The 23,027-nt window shown below is 40.0% G+C and overlaps 1 protein-coding gene across 4 annotated transcripts in view; it reads left to right on the top strand.

Moving 5' to 3' along the window:
* Positions 1 to 23,027, top strand: part of DIDO1 (death inducer-obliterator 1) — a 54,847-nt gene that overhangs the window by 4,294 nt on the left and 27,526 nt on the right. Inside the window, exons 1-7 of one of the 4 annotated variants that reach the window (XM_017815256.1) lie at positions 586 to 691; positions 12,766 to 12,960; positions 15,022 to 15,126; positions 15,416 to 16,316; positions 16,624 to 16,942; positions 19,676 to 19,888; positions 20,680 to 20,905. In XM_017815256.1, coding sequence (XP_017670745.1) covers positions 12,873 to 12,960; positions 15,022 to 15,126; positions 15,416 to 16,316; positions 16,624 to 16,942; positions 19,676 to 19,888; positions 20,680 to 20,905 — 1,852 coding nt within the window. In that variant the 5' untranslated portion in view covers positions 586 to 691; positions 12,766 to 12,872. Of the gene's footprint in view, positions 1 to 585; positions 692 to 1,094; positions 1,291 to 12,765; positions 12,961 to 15,021; positions 15,127 to 15,415; positions 16,317 to 16,623; positions 16,943 to 19,675; positions 19,889 to 20,679; positions 21,223 to 23,027 lie in introns of those variants that run through there. The other 3 variants (XM_017815255.1, XR_001874881.1, XM_017815257.1) reach the window with 3 other exon arrangements.

Below are 23,027 nucleotides of genomic sequence, written 5' to 3'. Positions count from 1 at the left end.
CGGGCGTTTCCTAGGAAGGCTCCATGCGTTGGATGGAGCAGATCCAGAGAACGTTCCCTTCACATCAATCCACAGCTTGGATCCAGAGAAAAGCGTTGCAGCGGCAATTTGCCATTTGGTTTTCTAAAAAGGACGGAGTAGGATAGGAAAGCCAAAGCAAACCCCAGTGGAGTGAGCACAGGTGGGGAGCACAGCTGCCCTGAGCAGGTGGGTTCTGCAGTTCACCCGTGAGGGAGTTCATCATAAGCGGACACCGCTTGGCACTGATAAAACCGTGTGGTTTCGCTCCGGCCCGCGCACCCTCACGTGTAATGACTTAAAGCTGCCGTTCCCGGGAGGTGAAATCAGCCCGCGTTTGCCATAAGAGAACCGGGAGCAGGTGTGAGGGGAGCGGGCCGGGCCTCCCGCTCTCGGCAGTGACGGCAGAAGGGCACGGTGCGGGCGCGGGGAGCCCCCGGGCAGCAGCGCTCTGAGGGGCCGGGGCTGAGGCGCCGCCGCTCTCCCGCCCAGGTCCTCCGGGAGCCGCGCGCCAGGGGCGGCGCTCTGGGCCCCGCGCCGCCATCTCGGTGTCGGTGGCGGCGGGGGCGGAGCGGCCCCGCCCGGCGCTGCCGCGGTGCGAGGAGGAAATGGCGGCGCGGCTCGGCTGAGACCCGCGGCGGCGGCGGCGGCGAGACCCCATCCCCTGCCCGTGGTGAGTGAGGGAGGGAGGCGGGCGGGGAAGCACCGGGACGGGAGGGGAGCGGGAGCGGGGCCGCTGCGGCGGCGGGGAGGTCGCGGGAGAGGCGGCGCGGCCGTCTTTGGGCTCGCTCTAAAATGGAGGCGGGCGGGCGGCCCGGGGTGGAGGGGGGGGGCTCTGAGGGGACGAGCGGGGCGCGGGCACGGCCCGGTCCGGAGGAGTCGGTGGCTCCGCGCGGGTTCCCCGGGGAAGCCCTTGGGTCCCGCTGCGGCGGGGCCGGGGCGGAGCGGGCGCTCCCCGGGCGGAGCGGGCTGAGGGCGGCTCCTCCATCTTGGGGGGAAGGAGAGCGGAGCAGAGGCCGCGTGTGCTCGGAGCCCGTCGCCGTCACGGCCAAGCCGACGCCGAGGAGCTGCTCCGGGAGGGCCCCACCGGCTGTACCCGCCGCTCCAGGGCGGTTCTCCGGTCCGGGGAAGGCCGGGGAGGGGCAGCGCCCTTGGGGACCCAGAAACCCAACCGAGCCCGAGCGAAACCGACCCGGGCCGGAGGAGGAGGGGGGAGGCTGAACCTGACCTGCCTTGGGGAGATGTTTGTTTTCCCTGGGCATCTCCTTATTGGTGAGTTAAACGCGAGGAGTTGAACTTCATCGTGTTCTGCTGATTCTTTTTTTGGGGGGGGGGGAAAGGAGGGGGTGAGTATTTAGACAGTAGGAATTGTGAGCTCGTTTTAAATATTTAATAAGTTCATTCTCAATAACCATTCTCTATCTCTGGCCCTAATGTACTTAAATGGCACTAAATGTGCTTAAATATTGTCTCTTGGAGGTGATAGTAGTTCGGAGCTGCTTATTTGGCTTTGCAAAAGCCATTCTTTGGTGGCGACCAAATTTTGTTTCGTACATAGTTTTTAGAATAATATACATCTCCAAGTGATGGCAGTGTTTTAGCTATGAAAATCTTACCGTCTGAACTTGTAATTTTTAACTTGGAAAGAATGTTAGAGTCTAGTTATGTGTTATAAAATCAATGTGTGTTACACTCTCCCTTCAGTTTTAATGTTTAGTAATTCGAAACAGTGTAACATGGTGTTTTTCTTGCGTGGGCTTTTCTTTCCAGGAACTTCAGGGAGACAAGAAATGCTGATTCCTTTTATTTAACTCAAAAGGATGCATATAGCATTCCTAAATTCCCTGGTTTATTTTTTTTTCCTGGATAATGGAGTTGAGATTTTTCTTTAGAAAGAGCTCTTTTGAATATTTAGTCATCAAAGCCTTTTTTTAAGTAAATTCTTTGGCAGCTGATACTCAACCATATTTTGCTGTATTTTATGAAGACTTTTTCACTTTTTTGTCCTTCTGTTTTTCTCAGTTTTCTTGCAACTTGTAATTTGAATTAGTTTAGCTTCAGCTGTCTTGGTGCTACTTCTACAAACAGTTTGCCAGCTGTTTAAGCAGTTTAACTGCTGGTCAATGAAAAATGATGTGTAGTTACTGTACAAGTGTAGCATATACTGTGTTAATTGTAACAGATATTTTAGGTTGTGCTCCACTTTTATGTATGCCAGCTGCTTGTTATCATTCCGTGCCATTTGGAACTTTCTATAGGAATAAATATAGAAGTAAGCTCAAAATAGCTGTTCAGTTAGGCCTTAAATTTTTTCCCTTGACAGTTCCCTTGACAGTTCCAGAAACATGTCAAAGGTGTTTTAATGCACTTTGGTGGAATGATAAAGGCTCATGTAGGCCTTCAGCCTCCTTTGGGACTGCAAGATTCCAGTGATTTGCAAATCAAATAATTGGTATTTTCAAGACTAGCCTGTAAATAATGTCTTTTACAAAGTTTTTGTGTTGTTTGTTTCTTTAAGGGCTATTTTAGTTGATTTCTGTTGATATGCAAATGAAGGCTTTGCTTTGCTGCAAATATATACACTTCAAAAATGTCTACAGATTTTAAAACTGCTGAAATGTAAAATAACAATATAAACTATATATAAATAATATAGTAGTAATATAATATATAAATATATAAAATTTTATATACAATATATAAGTATATATTAAATATAAAATATAATGTACTATAGGATATAAATATAATATCAATATAAAATGATATAAATAATAATATAAACCAATATACATACGATATAAACTAATATATAATATATATAATTGACCCAGTGCTTCATAGGGTGTGTTTCATGTAACTAAGAGATGTCTTTTGAGTTAACAAAACAAACAACACCAAACCCCTGAAACTCCCCAAAGCAATGCAAATCAAGTCTAGGTTAGTAAATAAAATTGAATAAATACTTTTTCAGTGTCTAGTGGACTCACCAAAAGCCAGTGTTTGTTCTGCTTAATCCAGCTTCACTACTAAGATTATGATTACATAATTTGTTTCTGGTTTAAGATAGTAATTGTCTTTATAGCTGTAACTTACAGTGGTGGGATTTTATTTCTGTACAGCCTGAAACTTAGCTGGAGATATTAGTGGGGAGAGGAAGGACAAGGGTTATAGGGGTTGGGCTGAGAGCTACAAAATGTAACTGATAGAAGCAGAAGGAGGGCCTGCACTTGTCAAGAGCAAGATGAGATGGTTTTAGTTGACAGAAGTGGTGATGTCTGTCTGTCTGGTTTTATTCTCTGGTGCACTTTCTCTTGTGCTACAAATAGCAGGGCAGTGGTAGGAGAGTTGATATAAGTGAGATTTACCCAAGAACTGGTTCCTGTTTGTGCAGCCAAGCCTGTCTCCTCACTGGGGAATCTTCAGTCAGCTGCCAGTTAACACTTGGAGGGTTGAACTGCTCTGAAGTTTTTATCTAACACAGCTTCTGAGACAAGGGGATACTTCACAACTGTGATAATGGTGATGGTCTCAAGACCCTGATAGACCTTTAGGTTAAAAAGCTTAAATTTCCAGTTTGGGAGCTAAAACACACAGATTAAATATGCATTATGTGTGTTCTCCCAGTAAAGCCTAATCAAAACTGGAAACTCAGCTGTGCTTACTGCATCTTTATTAACATAATCAGAGTGCTGTAATTGCCGTGTTTCACCAAATTTTGAAGAACTTAATTTCTGTTTTACTTTGTTTATTGGGGTCATTTTATGAAATAAGAATAAAAATGATAGCTGGTCTCAGAGGTTATATTTTAGCTCCCTTTTTACAAATGAAATAAGGGGGAAAAGTGTAAAACCACATGATTTTGTTTTCTTCAACAGCTGTACTGATAGGGTCAGAAATGATAAATTGTTTAAAAGTAAACAAGCTGTGGGATGGGAAAGAGTTAAACTGTAAGGTTCTTGGATTTAGCTGTTGGGATTACAGCTGAGTGTTCCTAACAGCCCTGATAAAGAACTAACTGCCTTGGTGTGGAGGATTGCCAGAGGGTGTGAATCTCCTTCCCAAAGAACAGTGTTTTCTGGGCATTTGCTGAAGAGATCAAGTTCAGTAGCAGAAATTGAACATTAGGTAAATAAATAGTATGGTTTTCCTAAATATTTTCGTTCCAAGCGATGGGAAAGGTAAATGGTAAAGATATTTACCCCATCAGAGGTAGTTTTATTGTCTAAACTTACAACCACAGCTTGTACGATTGGTGAGTTCTGGGGCCTTTAGAAGGTTTCTTTTACAGAGATGTATGCTTGGTTTTTTAATCTAAGCTTTTGACTATGGAAAGCTGCCTTCATTGCTGTTTAATCTGTATAAAAGGGAAAAAGAAACCAGCAGAGCTCTCCATGCTGCCTTGATTCTGCTCACAACTTTCCCTGATGAGCAAAATCTGTTTGTTACTTGATTTTTGCTCATACTGTTCAGACCCTGAGAGCAGAAGTAAACCTGACCCAAAAATTCAGTTTTATTTTGGTTTTGGGTAAATTTTCATTGTTAGGGCAGGTGTGGGATTATCCTACTCAGAAGGATGTGAGTAAAGGCTTCAGAAGGTATTGCAGGAGTAATAAAACAGAGAAAGTCTGTTAGTAAGTCAGTGTCTGCCTGGGCTGTTAACCAACCTTGGAGCTCTGACTTGAAAATAAAAATTACATTTATATGATACTTTTCTTTCCTCTCAACATTAGTTAATTTTACATTTTACAAATGCAGAAAACACTACAATCAATATGAATTTTGCTTCTCAAACAGTTAAGGGCCTCCTGTATTGGAGAATGTGACAGTGTAAGTGCCTTGTGTTAAGGGTTGCTGAAGTTCTGTCAGTGCAGTTGTCACAGTTCTCTCCCCAGCTACTGACACAGAGCTGTGCTGGCAAAACCTCTCCTGCCTACACAGATACCTTAGAATCTGTTTGCTAATGTAACTTTTTCTTGCAAGGCATTTGAGTGAATTTGAAAGTGTTTTTTGCCCCCCTGAGATGAGCTGCTTCCTGCTTGGAGGGGCCTGTGCTGGTCCGTGAAGGAGCTGTGGTTCTGTGTGCAGCTGCACTGGGGTGGTGCTCACCTGCCCCACCCTGCAAACAGCACACACAGGCAAAAGTACACTTTTGCAGGTGTAATTGCACCAGTACGAGGCACTTATGCCAGCAGGGCTCTGTTGATTGGGGATTGTAGCCCTTAACGTTCCTGATTTGGGCAGCTGGGACAGGGAACATCTGTAGTATAGATATCACCTGTTATTAAATAACACATTTGCCAGATTTCTGATGGGCCTGCTGCCAAAGTGCCTTGAATGTGTCTGAAAATTGCTGTTTAGCTGAATTTAACTGAGAACTTCAGTGTGGTTCAGAGAAGCACTTTTTGCTACTTATCCAGAACAAAATACTGCTCTCGTTCCTGGTGCTGTTCTAATTCTGCAGCAGGACCTGCCCAGTTGTCCATCCCTTCTTTCCTTGATTTTTTTTTCCTGACTGTTCTGGTCCTTTGTGCTGCAATCTGAAATAAGAGGGTTTTTAAAAAGTATTTTGCTTGGGAAGATGATTTTCTGGCCTGAAAGAAATCAAAATAAACTTCAGCGTGCATATTTTGTGTTGCATAAACCAGGGAGCTGCTCTGTGTTTTTTCTTGGAGCATTTGTCATACCGTGGAGTATGACATTGTCTTTGCATTGTCTTTGCTCTCTAACTGCTCCTGTGCCCAGTCTGTGTGTGCTGATAATCTGATAATCTGCTGCTGTGCACACACATTAAATTCATCACTTCCAGGAGGTCCCACATTCCCTGCAGACGTGCAGGATCCCTGTCCCGTGCGTGCACAGGGTTCCAGCCTGAGGCACTGACCTTATGAGGCTTCCATAAGGTAAGTGAGCAGCCTGACAGAAACCATGGAAAGTGTGATGGTGTGTGTTTTAGTTTCAGACACACAGCAGAGGGTTTATAATAATGTGTGACTGAAGACATATTCATTTGGAAAGGTTTATTTGTTTATTATTACAAGTACAGAGACCGAGTGAATGTGTCTGTTCTTTTTAAGGGAAGTTGTTTCTTCTTGAAATTCATCCATTTTCCAGTTTTAAAAAGTAAGCTGCCAAGTTGGTTTGCTGTAAAGTTTTTTTGTTAATTTAGAATATTTTTTCACTGTTTTTGACTTGAGAAAAGTATTGATCCTGAGAAATTGACAAATCTATTGAATCTCATTTTTCATGAGAGAAAAATCTGGAAGAAAATTGATAATTGTTTCTACCTCTTTGGAAAGTTAAAAAAAGGAAGTAATTAGTGTTCACATTTTAAATCTCATTAGTTGATTGGTGTCAGCACCATGTATTGGTAGTACCTGTTGTCGTGTAAATGTTCACTTATTGGGTTCACGGATTCCTTGAAAAAAATGTCAGTGAGATTGAGCAAGGAGATCTCAACAGATGGGTAGAAGCCTTGGAATTAAGTTTTTTCCCTGGCCCCATCTGGAGATCTGATCATCTTGGTGTGCTCAGGTGTCTCTGGGGAGCTTTTCCCTCTGTGGTGTGGGTACATCACACCCTTTCTTTCCATCACCTTCAAAGGGTGCGGAGTCTTTGTCCTCTGGTTCAACCACTTGTATCCTGGGGCAGCCTGATCTCCCAAGCTAATCCATTCAGTTCTTTTCCATTTCTTTTGGGAGGAACTTGATGGCTACACCCCAGCACTGAAAAATGAGTCTTTAGAAGGACTAGAGCTAGTCTCTAACGGGAGGTGAGGGCAGAAGCAGCAGGCCTGGGTGGATGTGAGGTGTGGGACTGCACTGTGGGTCTGTGCATCAGAGGATGAATTACTGTTCCGATGGTGAAAGCTACCTTAAAACTAGATCTTGGTGATACTTTGTCTTAATTTGGCTGTAGCACTGTTCATATTTGCCTGGAATTATTCCTGCTTCCTGCAATTTAAGAAGGGTGCACATTTCTAAAATTAGTCTCTGTTGTTCCTGAGGAACATGGCTGTATTACTGAGTTAGGTGTTGCTCAGTCTGCATCTTGCAAATTTAAAAACTTGTTAATTTTTTTAAATGGGAATAATATATCAACTGTAGAATAGTTGATATAGAACTGCAGAATGAACTGCCACTTCTATGTTGTTAGTATTGCGGGTAGATGAGGTGGTAGCTTTGTTTGTAATCTTGGAATTAATTTAGTGTGTTTAATGATAGCCAGCAAAGCACTTAGAGAAAAGGGTTACAGATTTTGAAGTGTTATTTCTTTCTGGTTTTGTTCTTCTAGATCTAACTATAGCCATTGAAAGACTTTGATTTTATACAACTTTTATTTTTAATATGATCTTTCAAATGTGAACTTCTAGCATAAAATTTTTGTATTTACCAGAGATGCCTGGACTTTGACCTTGAACTGCAGCTTGTCTGCAGCAGTCAAGTAGTGAGATAGTAAATTATTTGGAGTGCAGGGGAGGAGTTCGGGATCACAACAATTTTCTTGTCTCACAATATCCAGAGTTAAGTCCTGAAGCTTTTCAACTCTCCTTGCTTCCCTTGTCACAAGTTCCCATTTCACAACTGTTCGGAAGGTGTTTCCCTTCTTTGATAAGATACTTAAATGGGTAAGCAGTGCACACATTTTATATGAAAATGGAAGACCATATGCCAGTTTTTCTGGGGTATCTGATTTCCTCTTGCTTTCCATGCAAGTAGAGTTGTCTGTTCTTGGACCTTTCATGGCCGAGCAGATGGAGGGAGCACCCCAGCCCTGTGTGCAGGTGGCAGTCCCCAGTGCCAGGGCAGAACCTGTTCCCTGCTGCTCTTGGGGTCAGTGCCTTGCACCTTTTGTCCATGGTCTCACTGGAACTGCTTGTTCATGTACAAAGTAGGTGTTGCCCTACTGGCATCCTTTGGGCTGCTTTTGTAGCGCTTGTTGATGTAAGGGATTAATTTTGTTGCTGCTTAGCAGAAAGTGCAGGTTTCCCAGCTGTCACTTTTGACAAATAGGGATGCAAAGTAATTTTTAATGGGATCAATCTTCTGAGTGGGAATGCATCAGCTAAGCCATGCCAGCATTTCTTTGGTTTGCATCAGCAATTATGTTCTTATATGAGTTCTCAGGCAATAATGTTTTTTTTAATGTAATATTGCTATATTTTCTTATTAAGAATTTTTTAACACTTCAAGGAGCCTGTCATAGACCAAACCAAGCCCAGTGCCTCTCTTACAGGGAGTTAAGTCAGCAGACAGTGTAAATTGTGGTTAGAATAGCTGTTACATCATTCTGGAAAGGATAGTTTCTGCCCTGTTCATAACATCCTGTAGTTTCTTCAAGAAGCCTCTCCTGGATATTTTGGTTCCAGCCAAATTCCTTGTCTATCATATTTTCTGATTCTGAAGAAATTCACTGAAAAAGTGCAACTAAAGGGCAGTTACAAGTCATGCTAATTGAAGCTGGTATCCCAAATGTTGGCATAGACTGGATTTTTGTAAGGACATAGAAATGAAATTCATCGCTGATGAACAACACCTGCCTTGAATACCTGGAAGTTATAAGATTGTTATACTTTGAATTTCTTTGCAGATGCAAAGAGTCTTCTGTCTTCTCACTCAACTTTATATTGTCTGTTGTGGCTGTTTTTTCTGCCATGGCCATTGAATTTCCATAATGTATCTAAAACAGTAACTGGAGCCTTGGTATGAAAGTATGCATGAAATATTCCAAAGTCAGAAACTAATAGATGTCAGATATTAATCATTTGGATTAAAGTATTTGTGCAAGGGGCTGGTATAATCTCTAACGAGATACCAGAGTTGGTGCAGATTACAGCAAATTGGCTGAGTATTGAAGAGTCCTGACATCCAAGATCGGGGGTAAGGTGCAGCCTGTTTTGTTACCTGGCTGTGACAATGAGAATTGACATTAATAAGGGAATAAAGATCACTAGTCTTTCATACACATTCCTCAGGAAACTACATAAAATCCCCACAGTAAGCTGAAACTAAAGAATTTACCCTAAATACTGACAGACTTTTTTTTGTACATAAGCTCTCAGATAAAGGAGAAATTAAGTTAAACATTTAACATTTTATTACTAAGATGCCTTTCAAGATCAGTTTTTTTTTTTTGGAATGAAGTCTTCCCAGTTAACTGAGGCAGGGAATTCTTAATGCAGTTAAAATGCTGAGTTCTAGAAAAGACAAAACCTTTATGTGTTCAGAGGACCCACTGAGCTTTTATTTCCTCTTCAGGGAAATAAGAGAAAAAAAAGAAGTGGAGATCCCAATCTGAATGTCTCTTTATAGGTGATTTATTGAATTGGCCTTTATCTAAAACACAAACATTATAAAGGTGGGTGTTCTTTAAAACTTTGCTCTGTCATGGTCAGATTAAGATACTATATTGGGGCATCTTAAAAAAGGTTTAATGAAGTCACCATCAGCAGATCCAAGTGTCTTCCCTGCAGGTCCTGCCATTCACATCTCAGCTCTGTGTTACTGGCAGAGATAATCTCTCTCCTTTTTACCTGGGATTTGTAAAGTGTTGGGTTACAATGGGAAGCTGTAGATAACTGTGCTTTGTGTGAGGTTTTGTCTAAATGAGAGAGGGAGAATATATTTACAGAAAAGTGGAGTGAGATTATGAGCGGTGGCTTGTTTGTTTAATGAAGGTGTGTTGGAGGAGAGATTTTTAATATGTATTGTGAGGTGTTACAGTAGTAAGATTTGAAATTTGGGAATGCCTTTTCTGTCTCTTGTTAAATTGGCTGCTGACTCTGCTCTAGAATTTCTTCAGTCCATGTCTACTGAAAACCACGGGTGTTTACAGTAGCTGGAGTAAATGTTTCCTCAACTGAATGTTCCTTCTCCTGATACTGTGCATCAGCTTTATGCTCCACTTGTAGATAAGTGACTGTTCTGTTTCACTAGAATGCTCCTGCTACCTCAGCAACTCTTGATTTGTGTTTTTAAATTCGTTTATAGTTGATTTGAAAAACTTAGATATTTTCACACTGGAGACTTTCTCCCAGAAGCTGTTAACCTCAGGAGAAAGCAGAGGGCCTTTTGAATAAGCAGCAGTTATTAAATATTAGTTTTCCTTTCTGTCCCATCAGTTATAGAGATTCTTGTCTCAGTTTTTTCAGAGGTACAGAATATTCTTTCTGAAGGAGACATGGCAAAAAGACAGGATGATGCTGATGGGAATTGTCTGTTAGGGGAAATACAATAATTCTCATTTTTCAGCTAGACCTTCCAGTTTCAGAAACATGATTAATATGTTGTATTAGGAGGAATAAGTAAAGTTATAATGGATATTCAGTTCCTTTAAAACAAGATGACCAGTTTGCTGCTTCAGTTGACATTTTTGACAGTATCTCAGCTGCAATTGAATAGTGATTTAGTGAATTTGAGAACAAAATGAACAAAAAGTCCCACTGAATTTGGAAGAGAAACAAGTATTTCAAGACTTCCAGAGCTGCTATAGTACTAAATATTTTTGTAGGCAGTTAGTAGACTGCTTTGAAGTGCAAAGTGTAATTGTGAGTTAAGGCTTCCATCCTTCTATGTTTTGATAGTATTTGATTTTTCAGCTGCTTTTAGGCACTTAAGTTTAACCTGTATTAAGATGTAGTTCTGCAAGAGCAGGTAAATGTAAAATAAGTTTGACACTTCCTCTATCTTTGATGAAAAATGTGGCAGAGGAAAAAAAGGAGATACTAAATAATAATAAGAAAGGACCAAGCATTTTACAGCAAATGCAAGGAGTCTGTAATTTTGGTGTTTTAAGTACACTGTATGTTTATATGTCTCAAATTCGAAATTATTTTAGAATTTCAGTTCTGTAAAAGTTTTTTCCTGTAGATAATGGAGATGATACAGGTAATAGCAATGAGGTAACATCTGCTAAAGCAAAAAGAATTATTCTGGTGTAGAATCTCTTGATTTTCAGTTATGACTGGTGCTAATGCTGCTCCTTGCTCAGTCAGAGCTGCAGGCTGTGCTCTGTGCAGCCACTGGGTGGGGAGTGACTAAGGCTGGAAAATGTCCATTGTGTTCAGCCAACCGTCCCTGGGTCTGGCTTTGGAATGTTGTGGTGACACAGCTCCGGGACTCAAACGTAATTTAAAGAGTGTGTTGCACACGGGGCCTTGAATGCCCAGGTACAGCACCATGAACACAGTCCTTGGACAGTTCTTCCACTTTTTGTATGATCCACAGGCACAGTTTGTTTCCTAGTTTAATACAGAGTTAAACAAGAAGTGATTAGCTGACTTTCCCTCTTCCTTTAGGCATATCACTTAAAAATTGCATGATGTGTGATCAGTTGGAGATTCTGAACAGGGAGATGGAAAGGTTATTGCAGAGCTACACCGTGGAAGAAGGCACTTTAAACTCAGTGACGGACTCCCTGGATGTAATCACTGATTCAGACAGTGGAGCAAAATACAGATTAGAGCTGGTATTCAATGCCAGCACCAGGGGCCTCATAATTAGTTTGTTCTGTTGCTTCTTTGTTATTGTTAATTTTTTTCCTCCTAAATTAGGAGTAGGAGTAGTTGGCTGAGGGAAAGAAAATGTACATAATATACATAATAGAGAAGGTACAGGGGAAGAAACTACTGATGTGGATCTAACTCCACACTCAATGTTGTTTTTCATAATTCTGCTTTGCCACAGTCATACAAATTTTGAGATTTATTGTTCACGAAATAATAAAGTGATCCAGTGATGAGAATTGGATTTGGAGAGGAGTTTGTCTTTCCCCTCTTCTTATTTTTGGGACAGTGACATGGCTTTGGAGAACACTAGAGATGATCACTGCTCAGGGAGTAAAAAAGTGGTTTTAAAGAGCAAAGATGCTTTAAGAGTTGGGGACTTGAGAGATTGGAGGGGGGGGAGGTATTCTTTAAAAAGCAAAGTCAGACTCTGTCTTGGCATGGATTATCTAATATGTTTTAAGATAGAATCTCCTGACCTGGAGTGTTTATAAACAGTTTTTACTCCTTTGAAAGAATTTGTAATGTTTTAGTTATGTCCTACACCTGCTCTGTATGTTCCCTTGCATCTTTAATTGCAGAATGCTGACACACAGGCTCTGTGTTCAGTTTTGTTCTTTTGCCTTCACTAATTTTACAGTCCAGTTCATCCTGTCCAGCTGGTCCTCCTCTTCCTCCCAGATTCTTTTCCAGTGTTTTTGTAGCCTGGTAGACTACTTTGGGTTAATGCAGGCATTTCCTACTGATGTTCAGGCTAACGTGCTCAGAGCTGCAGTGTCTTCTGTGATAAAATTTTGTATAAACCAGTAGATCTGCCCTATGTAACCCAGGCCAGGCTGATGGAGTTGAAAAACATTTCTGTATTTTCATTGCACAGTATGTGCTTAGTAAATTCCACTCTCAGAATGCTTTTAAGTACTGTACATGGAATAGATTCTTGATTACAGTTTGTTACTTTTCTGGAAATCTTAATGGGATCTGAACAAATTCATGGGAGTGCAATTGTATTTTGTATTTCTTTCAAAGGTCTCAGCTGTAGGTAAGTGGGGAGGTGCTATTGCATTATTTTGATTTTTCTTTCCAGTTGCAGTGTTTTTCTGAAAGGACAAAACTATCAAGACAAAATAATGGAATTTGCTTTATAACATAGTAGAGGCAAAACAGTTCTTAATTTAGGTAAACAGTAGTAAGATAAGTTAATATATATATCAGTGCCTTATTTTTTCTCTTTCTTTTTTTCCCAGGAGCCAGCAGGAAAAAGAGGGTTGATTGGATCAGCATTTGGACCTGCTGACAACTTGGAGATTCGGTTGGCACTTCTGAGTCAGGAATTTCAGCATGTGCTGGATGGATGATGCTGAATGACTCTGATCCTGTGCTGCCCTCCTCTGGCTCTGCCCTTCAAAGAGAAACCCTTCAAACCTCTAATGCTGTGTCAGGTAAAGCACAGAGAGCGCATGGAAGAGCTTTCTTAGTTCTTTACATTGTATCTGGAATTTAAATCTCAGAATTTGGATTACCTCCACTTACAGCTTTTAACATTTCCTCATCTTCCAGGGTAAACAAAGATGTAAATATTAACTGTTTTGACTTGTTCCCTTACTTCTATTGCAGCCTTTCTGATGTGAATATAGTTTTAGTGCTGTTTAAAAAAGAAAACAAACCAAACTAAAAATTTATAGTTAATGATTTTTTTAATGGAGGAATTTAGTGGAATTTCATATTGGATTGAATCAGTTTCAGCTTTTTACCTGTGTACTGCAGGCTTAAAGTTCACTTTTTATTCTGTCTGTAATGTTAAAAGTAATCATTACTATTTAAATTGATGTTCTGCTGCTTTTACAGTGGCATTTATAGTATCTCACTGAAGTGAAATACCGAAGTTACAACTGTGAAGTGTTAACTTTTTTAACATATCTGCATGGATGTTTATGGTTTCATAGCATAACTTATGTTACAAGTTTCTGTTGTAGCAGTAATAAATGTAATACTGAAAGCAGAGGGGTTGGACTACAGAGGGATTGTGTGAAGACAGAACAGTATATGGAATAAGGAGGCATTTATCCCCAGCATCCACTGCAAGCCTGGGAGAAGTTTGTTGAACGATGCCTCTGCAAACGTGTAGCTGTGATCTGTACAGCTGGTAGAAATACCTGATTCTTAGGAATACCTGTTGCTTAGGAATTCTGTTAATATTCACTTTTGGCTTACCTCTGCAATTCCTTAGCTGGGGATACACATATAACTACTCCAGAAACGTTCCTGGGGGGAGAGTTAGGGAGTGTTCTTTGTTTTTGAATAACTGTTCATATTTAGGCCATTCTTTGAGCTGTTCTTAGTACTGCACTCTGCAGTTTCATGTGAGCAGTGGGATTGCAGTGGCTGCAGAACTCAGTGTCTGCTGGGTTTGGGAGCAGTTCCATGACGTGCAGCTCATCTGAAATACCCTGAATACTTGTTCAAACCAGGTTATTCCTTAGTTAATTAAAATGCAGATCTTACATTTGTCTAACTTTCTTTTGTCTTCTCAAATAAGAGAGTCTCCTCGTGTGCTGGAAAAGACTTTTGGAAAAAAAAGGGGTCCTTGTTGCCAGCACAGATTTTCTTTTTGCAATGGTTCCATCTTTAGCAGTTGGAGGTTCTTTGCTGAATCTGTTCTTTTTTGGGGGTTGTTCTGGTAGATCACATAGGCTGAAGACATTTTTGTAAGTAACTATGTCAAGGTTTCAGTCCACACAGATTTTTGCAGGGAGATGTTTGAGAAGATTTTTATTTTGTTCTTTTCTGTGTAATTTCTTTTATTCTATAAACCTTTTCAGAGAAATAGTGAAGGTAAAGTGTTGCTTTAACCTGAATACCCACCAGTGTTTATGAAACAACCTAAAAATAGCAGCTAAACTGTTTAACAGGGAAGACATAGACCTAGTTTATTTTAACAAGGAAGGCTAGAGTATTTCCATTTTGTTTAAAATCCAAGAGCTTGTTATTCTTTGGGAAAACCTGTATTATCTAAGCAGCAGTACCTTTAAGTTTCCTAAAACTGGCTGTTGGTTCTACCTTGTTTCTGATCTGCTGTTGGTAATCATTCCATTCTACCAGAGAATGTTACTCATATCAAACACCATCCTCACCTTTGGAAAGGGAACTGTGTTTGGATGAGTCCTTGCTCCATGCTCCTTGACACTGGGGCATGTCCATGTAAGGAGTGGAACTGCAGTAAAGTTTTTTTCCCAGACAAACCCCAGGGAGTGGGTTCATACCATGAAGGGTTTGGTTTTTTTTTGAGAAATGTCAGAAATCCTAAGGCTACTCAATAAAATGTCAGTACAATATCCAAACCCACATCTGTAACTTAGTACGTTGAAAGAACATCAGTGGCTTGAAATACAAGTAAAGTGTTTGTTACAATAAATCACGAGGTTACATCAAAATATTTAACAATTACTTAGGCTTGTAAAATATTTTTGAATCAGAGTTTTGAACCTTATGTTTCTCTTCAGCGTTTCAGAGGGAGGACAGTGTTGCCCGTACTATGGAACAAGCTGTAAACACAGAGCCATTAGAGTCTGAACCTAATACTGACAACATGGAAAATAGTTCTCCTGGTAAGAGTTCTTCCTTTCCAGCTGAGCAGAAAATATGCTTATTTATGGGTTTTGTATGTGTGTACATGTATATACACATATTTTTAAGTAACAAAGAGTTTGTAATAGCTGGATTATGTTGGCACAGTGATCAGTGATATATTTAATTGCTACTGCTGTTGCATTGCATTCACAAGAAAACATTTTTATGTTTTGAGGGTCATAATATAAGGTGGAGATATTGAAAAAAGGTTTTAAGGAAAAGCATCTTTCCTCACCACTGGTTTAGTAACTCTTCCCTTGTTTTTAGCATCAATTTTGGATGATAAAGGTGAGCAAAGCAATGAGGAGGAACAGAAGTCTATCAAGCCCACGAGTAAAGAGTTCAGGAAAACCTGGGGCTTTCGAAGGACCACAATTGCCAAGCGAGAGGGGGCAGGAGATGCTGACGTGGACTCCAGTGACCAGCAGCCACAACAGCAGCAGCAAGGCTTGAACCTGCGGCGGAGCGGGCGGCAGCCAAAGCGCACGGAGAGGGTGGAAGAGTTCCTTACCACGGTGAGGCGCCGAGGGAGGAGGAGTGCTCCTGCTACCCTGGAAGACTCAAGTGAAGCAGCATCTGGTCCAGCTACAGATGCCGAAACTGCTTCTGAAGACAGTGTGGAGAGCACCCCAGATACAAAACCTGTCACTAGGAGGATCTGCACTAGGAGTTGTAAGGATCAGAAAAGCCCTAAAAGCAGACGCACAAAGGAGGAAGAGGAAGAAGAAGAGGAGGAGGAAGAGGAAGAAGAGGAAGACGCTACCTCTGATAGTGATAGCGATGGGTTAACACTAAAGGAACTCCAGAATCGACTGAGAAAGAAACGTGTTGAACAGAAACCTGCACTGAAGGATGTACAGAACCACAAAAGGAATTCAGAACAAGATCCCACCCAAACAGGTGATGTCCCAGCTCAAAAGCAGACTGAGTGTGAGCTGCCTGTCAAGCAGGAGCCTGAGACTGCAGACAGCACTGAGATTGCAAGTCAAGTGGTTGTGTCTGAGGAAGACACTGAAGATGTCGAGGATCAGAAGGAGGAAAAGCCTGCTCTTGGTGCCAGGGGGGCCACAGATGAAGAGCCTGAAGAACAGCCCAAAAGCAAACCTGAGTCTGAGATCTACGACCCAAACGCTCTGTACTGTATTTGTCGTCAGCCTCATAACAACAGGTAGGCAAAGGGTTCAACTGGAGACACAGTGCAAGGAGTTGGAGTTGTTCTGTGATGAAAAAGGAAACCAAATACTCCTGCTTACTTTTTGAGTATGTGTAAGTGAGCTGTTGGGTTTGGGGGGGAGTTTATAACAAATACTTAAACGAGGATAAAGGAATATAGAAGTGACCAGTGAGGCAGAACCGTGCACTGGTGCTTTGTTGGGGTGCTTACGTTCTGCTGCTTGAAATATCTGTTGAATGTTAATTGTCGTTTCATTTCACAGTGTTTTACTGTTCCTTGGTGGGTTGTTTTTTTTTTCCAGGTTTATGATTTGTTGTGATAGATGTGAGGAATGGTTTCATGGTGACTGCGTGGGTATTTCTGAGGCTCGAGGGCGATTGTTGGAAAGGAATGGTGAGGACTATATCTGTCCAAACTGCACCATTCTCCAGGGACAGGATGAGCCTGTGTCAGAACTAGACCAGCAGGAAGCGAAAGCGGAGCAAGGAAATGTGGATGGCACAGAATTCACAAGCATAGGAACAATTGAACAAAAATCAGTTGAGGACCAAGGGATCAAGGGTAGGATTGAAAAAGCTGCAAATCCAAGTGGGAAGAAAAAGCTAAAGATATTTCAACCTGTAAGTATTTTAAGTTTTTCTTATTTTTAATGTTTCACGGAGTACATTGAGACAATGAGTTACTTGTAGAGCTATAAATCTGAAGTGGTTTTTTAAAGCTAAACATGAAGCTGAACAGCTGAACTTCTGTTTAGCAGAAGTTTATCCATAGTTCTATCAGTACAGAAATTACAACATAGTTTCAAGTGAGGGATTTAAAAGTTTTATGTAGGGGTAAGGAATAGTTTGTGCTATTCAGCCCTTTCTAAATACTGTTTTGGAAGTCAAATAAGGAGGTATTCTTTTAATAAAAATATTAGAAATCTGGACTGGGTTATACGGTCTTTGAAATAATCTCAAACAATTTTGGACATTTCCAATGATAGTGAAATTTTTTACCTAACTTTGGCAAGTGCCTGTTGAAGTTAATTCCAGCTGTACTTCTAATTAGTCTTTGAATTCTGATTTTTGTCCTGATGCTGCTTTAGGTTATTAGCAAGTAGAGACTTCTTTTATACTGCCTTTTTTAACCTAAATATATGTATCTTGAATTATTCCAAAATCTAAAATAAATTTAAGTTTTATAATAATAACTTCCATTGGGAAAGGCATAGAAACTTCTTCAGCTCAATGCACATGAATTAAAAAAAACTTCATACTACAGTGTCTTTGTCCTGCCTAAGCTACTGTAGTGATGCCAACATCTTGAACAATTCCCTTTTCTTCTTACTGTGCCTGGAAAAACATGTTTAGTGAATTTACTGTTAAAATGCTGCAGCAGTTTATAGTTTTTCTCTACGAATTTATTCTTTCATGTCTAATCTTTAAGCTTTGAAATCATCCCTAGAATAAATATCAGAGCTGTCCCTAGCAGCACTGTGAGATTAATGTACAGACCAAAACAGTTTGAGTTCAATGTAAAAATAGTTACAACTTTAAGATAAATGTGCAGAAAACAGTGTTCTCCAAAATGTTTTCAAATATATTTGTACTTCTTTGTACACACAAAAAAGCCTTTGAGAGTCCAGTGCTGTTGGCCTTGGCTCTGCTGCTGAGTATCTCTGTGGTATTTATGTGCTGACCAGGTATGTGAATGGGTTGGCCATCTCTCTGTTAGTGAAAGAGAAACATAATTACCATTAACTCCTTGCCTCTTATGGAAGAACTGCTCGTATTTTAGGTATTCTTTTGGCATTTGACAGTAGAATGTAACTGCTGTACTCGTGATTGCCAGGTGGTACCATGTTCTGGGAGAAGTGAGCTGTCACATCTGTGTGTTTCAGCCCACACTGTCCCTCATACCTCAGTTAAAATCCCTCTAAAACTTGTATAAAGCAGCATCACTGCAGAAATTCCCTGTCTGTCACGGGCATAAAGACCATTGCTATTTCCTATGAAATCAGTCTGTCACAGTGACTGAACAGTCTCATTTATCTGTTCTCTTTCTTGAGAAAGACTCCTTTTTGTTGCTGTCCATAAGCATCTATAGCTGCAGGGTTTTGGTTTGTGATCAGAACTCAACAAATTTTCTAAGTGCAGACATCAACACTTAAAGTTTCGTCATCATCTGAGTTAATGCCCTTAATTAGAAATGGCGGCTCAGTTAGTCATAAGCTTCAGGTGTTTGTTAGGGAACATGAATTGATGATTCTTAATCAGCTAAATGTGTACATGATTGAAAAGTATTTTAAAGCATAAACAATTTCTTGGGGAAAATTCTCAATTCCAGGTTTTATCAGACTACAGCAGACAGTGCTATCTTACTGACTTTGACTGGGGAAAACCACAATGCAAATATTTGTTTAACTGGAAATATTAATGAAAAACTTACTTTTGGTAATTACAAATGACAGTTTGTTGATGGGGAGAGGCTGTATAGCACTACAGTAGTTCTGAATGTTGTTAGGTTCTAAATTAGGTTAGGTTAGTTGTGTCACTTTTATGAGTAAATTGGAAGAGAAATTAAAGCATAATATCCAGAGGTGATATGTTGGAGCCTAAAGAGCTTTGAATTATTTCTGGATTTTGGCATAATGTACTCTGTTTTCAAGGAATGTGCTATTTTCTGAATCTTAACATTAGAAGAGGAAGTGTTTCATATGTAACACTTCTGTATAAATGGAGAGCAATTTTGAAGTGAAGGAAAATAGAAATTGCATGTGCAAACCTCTAAATGTGTAAGAAGTAGGAGGCTGTGGAAAGTTATCTGGGAAAATTATTTTTTTTTTAATGTAAGTTGGAGTCTTCTACATTTAAAATTGGTAAATCTCTAGAGCAAGAATAATCTCTACACCTGAATAGCTGAGTGTTTCCTCTTGCACGTGTGCATGGCTGAGGACAGCAGCTGATGGGGATATAGAAATAAAATGCACTTTAGAGACCTTACTCAGGAGAAACCAGTTGTGAGTTACTAAGGAGATCTCTCACATGATGCAGAGGATCAGGAAAAAAGCATTTGTGTGCTTATGGGATTTGAAAAGTTAGGAAGCCAGTCTCCTTTATTTCAGTGCTAGACTAACAACTTGATAATGCAGCACGTTCTGAAAATACCGTGTTAAGAGAGCGAAACTCTTACCTTTGTTTGGGTTGTTTCTGTTGTGTCCTGAGTGACAGCCGCTTTCACACTGGCCATTGTCAGGTCACTGGCAGAGCTGCAGGCTGCACATACAGTGTGTAAGCGTTTCTCCATGTTCCAAAGGCACATTCCTGTTATTTCCCCTTTGAAGGCTGAGCTCACTCCCTTTCACCCCGTAGGTGATGGAAGCTCCTGGTGCATCCAAGTGCATCGGTCCCGGCTGTTTCAACGTGGCTCAGCCCGACTCCGTGTACTGCAGCAACGACTGCATTCTCAAACACGCTGCAGCCACCATGAAGATTCTAAGTTCTGGCAAAGATGCAAAACCAAAACCTAAAGAGAAGATCAAACCAAAATCTGAAAAACCTGGCATGCCAAAATCTCAGCAGCAGGTAAGTTCGTGTTCCTGATCCAGAACAGTTGTCGTGAAGTACGGTGGCTTTTTTCTGTGCTCTCTTTTTTGAGTCAAATGAATTGCCAAGTCCTGCATTGAAGAGGAGCTTTTTATTATTCTTTTGTTGTTCTCTTGCCTTTTTCTGTGGTACCAACATTGTTTAATTCTTCTGACAGTAAAATATTTTCCTGTCACTTTTAAAAAAAAAAAATCTTAATAACTGCCTCTAGATGGGGATAGTTGCTTGCAAGTGTATTCTAGATGGCAATGCACTTTAAAAAAAGGAATTAATTCCAGATTAATTTACCTTTAAAAAAAGTATAAGAAGTACATATTTTTTATTTTAATTTAATTCAAATTAATTTTACTTTTTTAAACTCTAAATTACTGGGTTTTGGACAGTAATTTGAAACTACTGTGAATTGTGTAATAACATGACTGCATTGTATGTGTGCTTTGTGAAGAACAAAGATGAAAACAGAGCCTTTTACTTTTGAAACCACTAAAAAGTGGATGGTAGTTTTTGAGAGAAACAAACAAACACCCCCCAATCTGTTGATAAATACTGTTGTTTTCAAGTGGTCTCTTTACCATTCCCTTTTCCTGAAGTTATCCTGTCTATCACCTTTGCTTTATAAATTTGAATGTGAAATTACATCATTTCAGGTTCTTTGCTGGAGTTTACTGTAAAAGAAATTGTTCTACGTGTGTGTAACTATATCTCTGCTTGTTTGTAAAATACAGTATATTCGATGATTATTAGTAATCAAACCTCTTTTAATTATACAGGCGAGTATCAAACCACTTCCCAACCAAAAGAGACAATTGCCTGAGAAAAGAGAGGTGAACATGAAGAAGACTGTTGTGACAGTGGCCAAGACTGAGGCAAACACTCAACCTGTTGCTAGAGAGCCACCAGCAGAACCCGTGACACCGTCCTGGGCCAGCGATCATAATTACAATGCTGTAAAGCCTGAAAGGACTGCTGCCATTTCACCTGCACTGTTGTTCAAATGTATGTATCGCATAGGGATATTCCTGAATAATCATATTTTCTTTGAATACCCATCCATTCTTGGCTCTGCAAGACCTAGGGAGTGTAGGATTTGGGGGTTTTTTTCTTACTGTGGCACCAAGCTACCTTTCTCCACCTTCAAAGATTCGCACACAGATACACACAAATGAGAGACACTTTTAGAAGTTTCATTTGTATCATATGACAGTTGTATGATTAAGAGCCTGTTGATCTACCCAACTGATTTCTGGATGAAAACTACATGGTTAAGCTTGAAATTTTTCCCATAGAGACAGTATCTGTTTCTAATCTGGAAGGTAAGTATTGATACATTTGTGTTAAGTTTTACCAGAAGGCCGTGCAGTGTGCACCATGAATCAGCAATTGCCTGTACTAATTTGAATTGTATTTTTGTAATTTAGATTTGGCACCTGTCTCTCAGGTCTTGCATTTTCAGTGCCTGGTGCCGAGAATGAAATCTCCAACGTGGTATCCAACGATACTTGACACTTCTGCAAACAGCTTTTAACTGTCAAGTATATTCCTGCTGCTTTTCTTCCCTACATGAAATAATTTAAGGACCATTCTTTACTTTTAAGTTGGGGGGAGGCAGGACTCTTTTTATCTTTTTCTTTCTTTTTTTTCCCTTTCTATGTTCATACTTCACACGTTACCCACACACACAAGAACACGTCTCCAGTGGATGTTGGGCAGAGGTATTGCCTTGCATATTTTTGCAGGTTTTGAGTAGCATCCTTGTAACTCATACGAAGGTAAGTAAATACTGCTGTGAAGGCTGAACAAGTCCTTCTGCTTATGACATTTTTTGATTGACTTCATCTAAGTAGTTTTATAATGCAGTTATGAAACGTCAGATGAAATCTGACGTATCACAGTTACAACCACACGACCTGGTGTCTCATGTTTATTCACTTGAAGATTAATGAATTCAGAAATTCAGTTCTCACTGCTTTGTAACCACACCTCAGCCAATTTACATTTTATTTTCAGAAGTAAACCTAGTTATTGAACACTTATACGTAAAGTAACTGGTAAGTTTTTAGGTCATATTTAAGATGAGGTTTTTTAGTTACAATTTTTAAACACTGAGGGAACACCAGCCAACTTAAATTTCTGTTCATTATCATAGTACATAGTAGACATACCAGGTATATTTTAATGTTGTCTGCCCCCATCAGGTTATAATTTTTCCTTAAGTATTTTGTTATTTAGGCCTTGTACCTCTTTTATAGTGAAATCCCTGAAGGTACATACTTTAATTAACCTGCATTTTTTTAAGATCCTTTTAAAGAAACTTTAGCTTTTTTATCAGAAAAAAATTTGTTTTAAACATAAGTAAGATTCAGAGAGAAAGACTATTCAATACAATTACAGATGTTCATAGAACCATCTAACTTAAAATGTCCTTATTGCTAAATGGTTTGGGTTTTTTCTCAGTAGACAGGAATACAGATTTTGAGACACAATGATTGAGGGTTTTTTTTAGGGGAGGTTGCTTTTAAGTTTTACCACACTGGAGGTTTTACAGATTTAACCAATTCCAATAGAAAACCGGATTCCTGTAGCTAAATAGTTAAATTGGTTCCAAAATATATGTATTAGTAACAAACAGAGAACAACCCAGTTTGTGTGATGAAGAACTCTCATATCAAATGCAAGGAAGAACTTTGAGATTGCTTTTATTAAGGTAAGTTGCACTGATATCTGGGGACTCTGTGCTAAATGCCCAGTTAAACGGTCTTATATATTCGTGAAAAAATGTGTCCTGCTTTTTAATGGATGATTTTGAACTGTAATCTTCCTGAGAAGCTGCCAGTGCATCATCTGCAAGAGTATTCTACCAGATTTTATTTATTTAAGGAATCTTTATAAGCTGTTCAAAACCTAGAAGTTACAGCATTAGGGAAATTCCTGAGAGTCCTCTCAATTCTCTTCAGGTATCTAAAAGTGAGAAGTCTTTAAGTCTGAGCTAATCTGCCAAGGAAAACACATTTATTGGACCAAACATATAATCTGGTTTAGGCACATCTTAAAGTGACTCCCTGTTTAGAAATGAGTATTTCTGAACATTGGTTATGAAGGACTTGTAGTCCAGAGGAGG

The sequence above is a fragment of the Lepidothrix coronata genome, unplaced genomic scaffold (genome assembly GCF_001604755.1).
Source record: "Lepidothrix coronata isolate B3197 unplaced genomic scaffold, Lepidothrix_coronata-1.0 Scaffold49, whole genome shotgun sequence".
In the NCBI taxonomy this organism is placed as follows: Eukaryota; Metazoa; Chordata; class Aves; order Passeriformes; family Pipridae; genus Lepidothrix; species Lepidothrix coronata.
The sequence above is the reverse complement of the archived record's forward strand: the minus strand, read 5'-3'. Positions and strand labels throughout refer to the sequence as shown.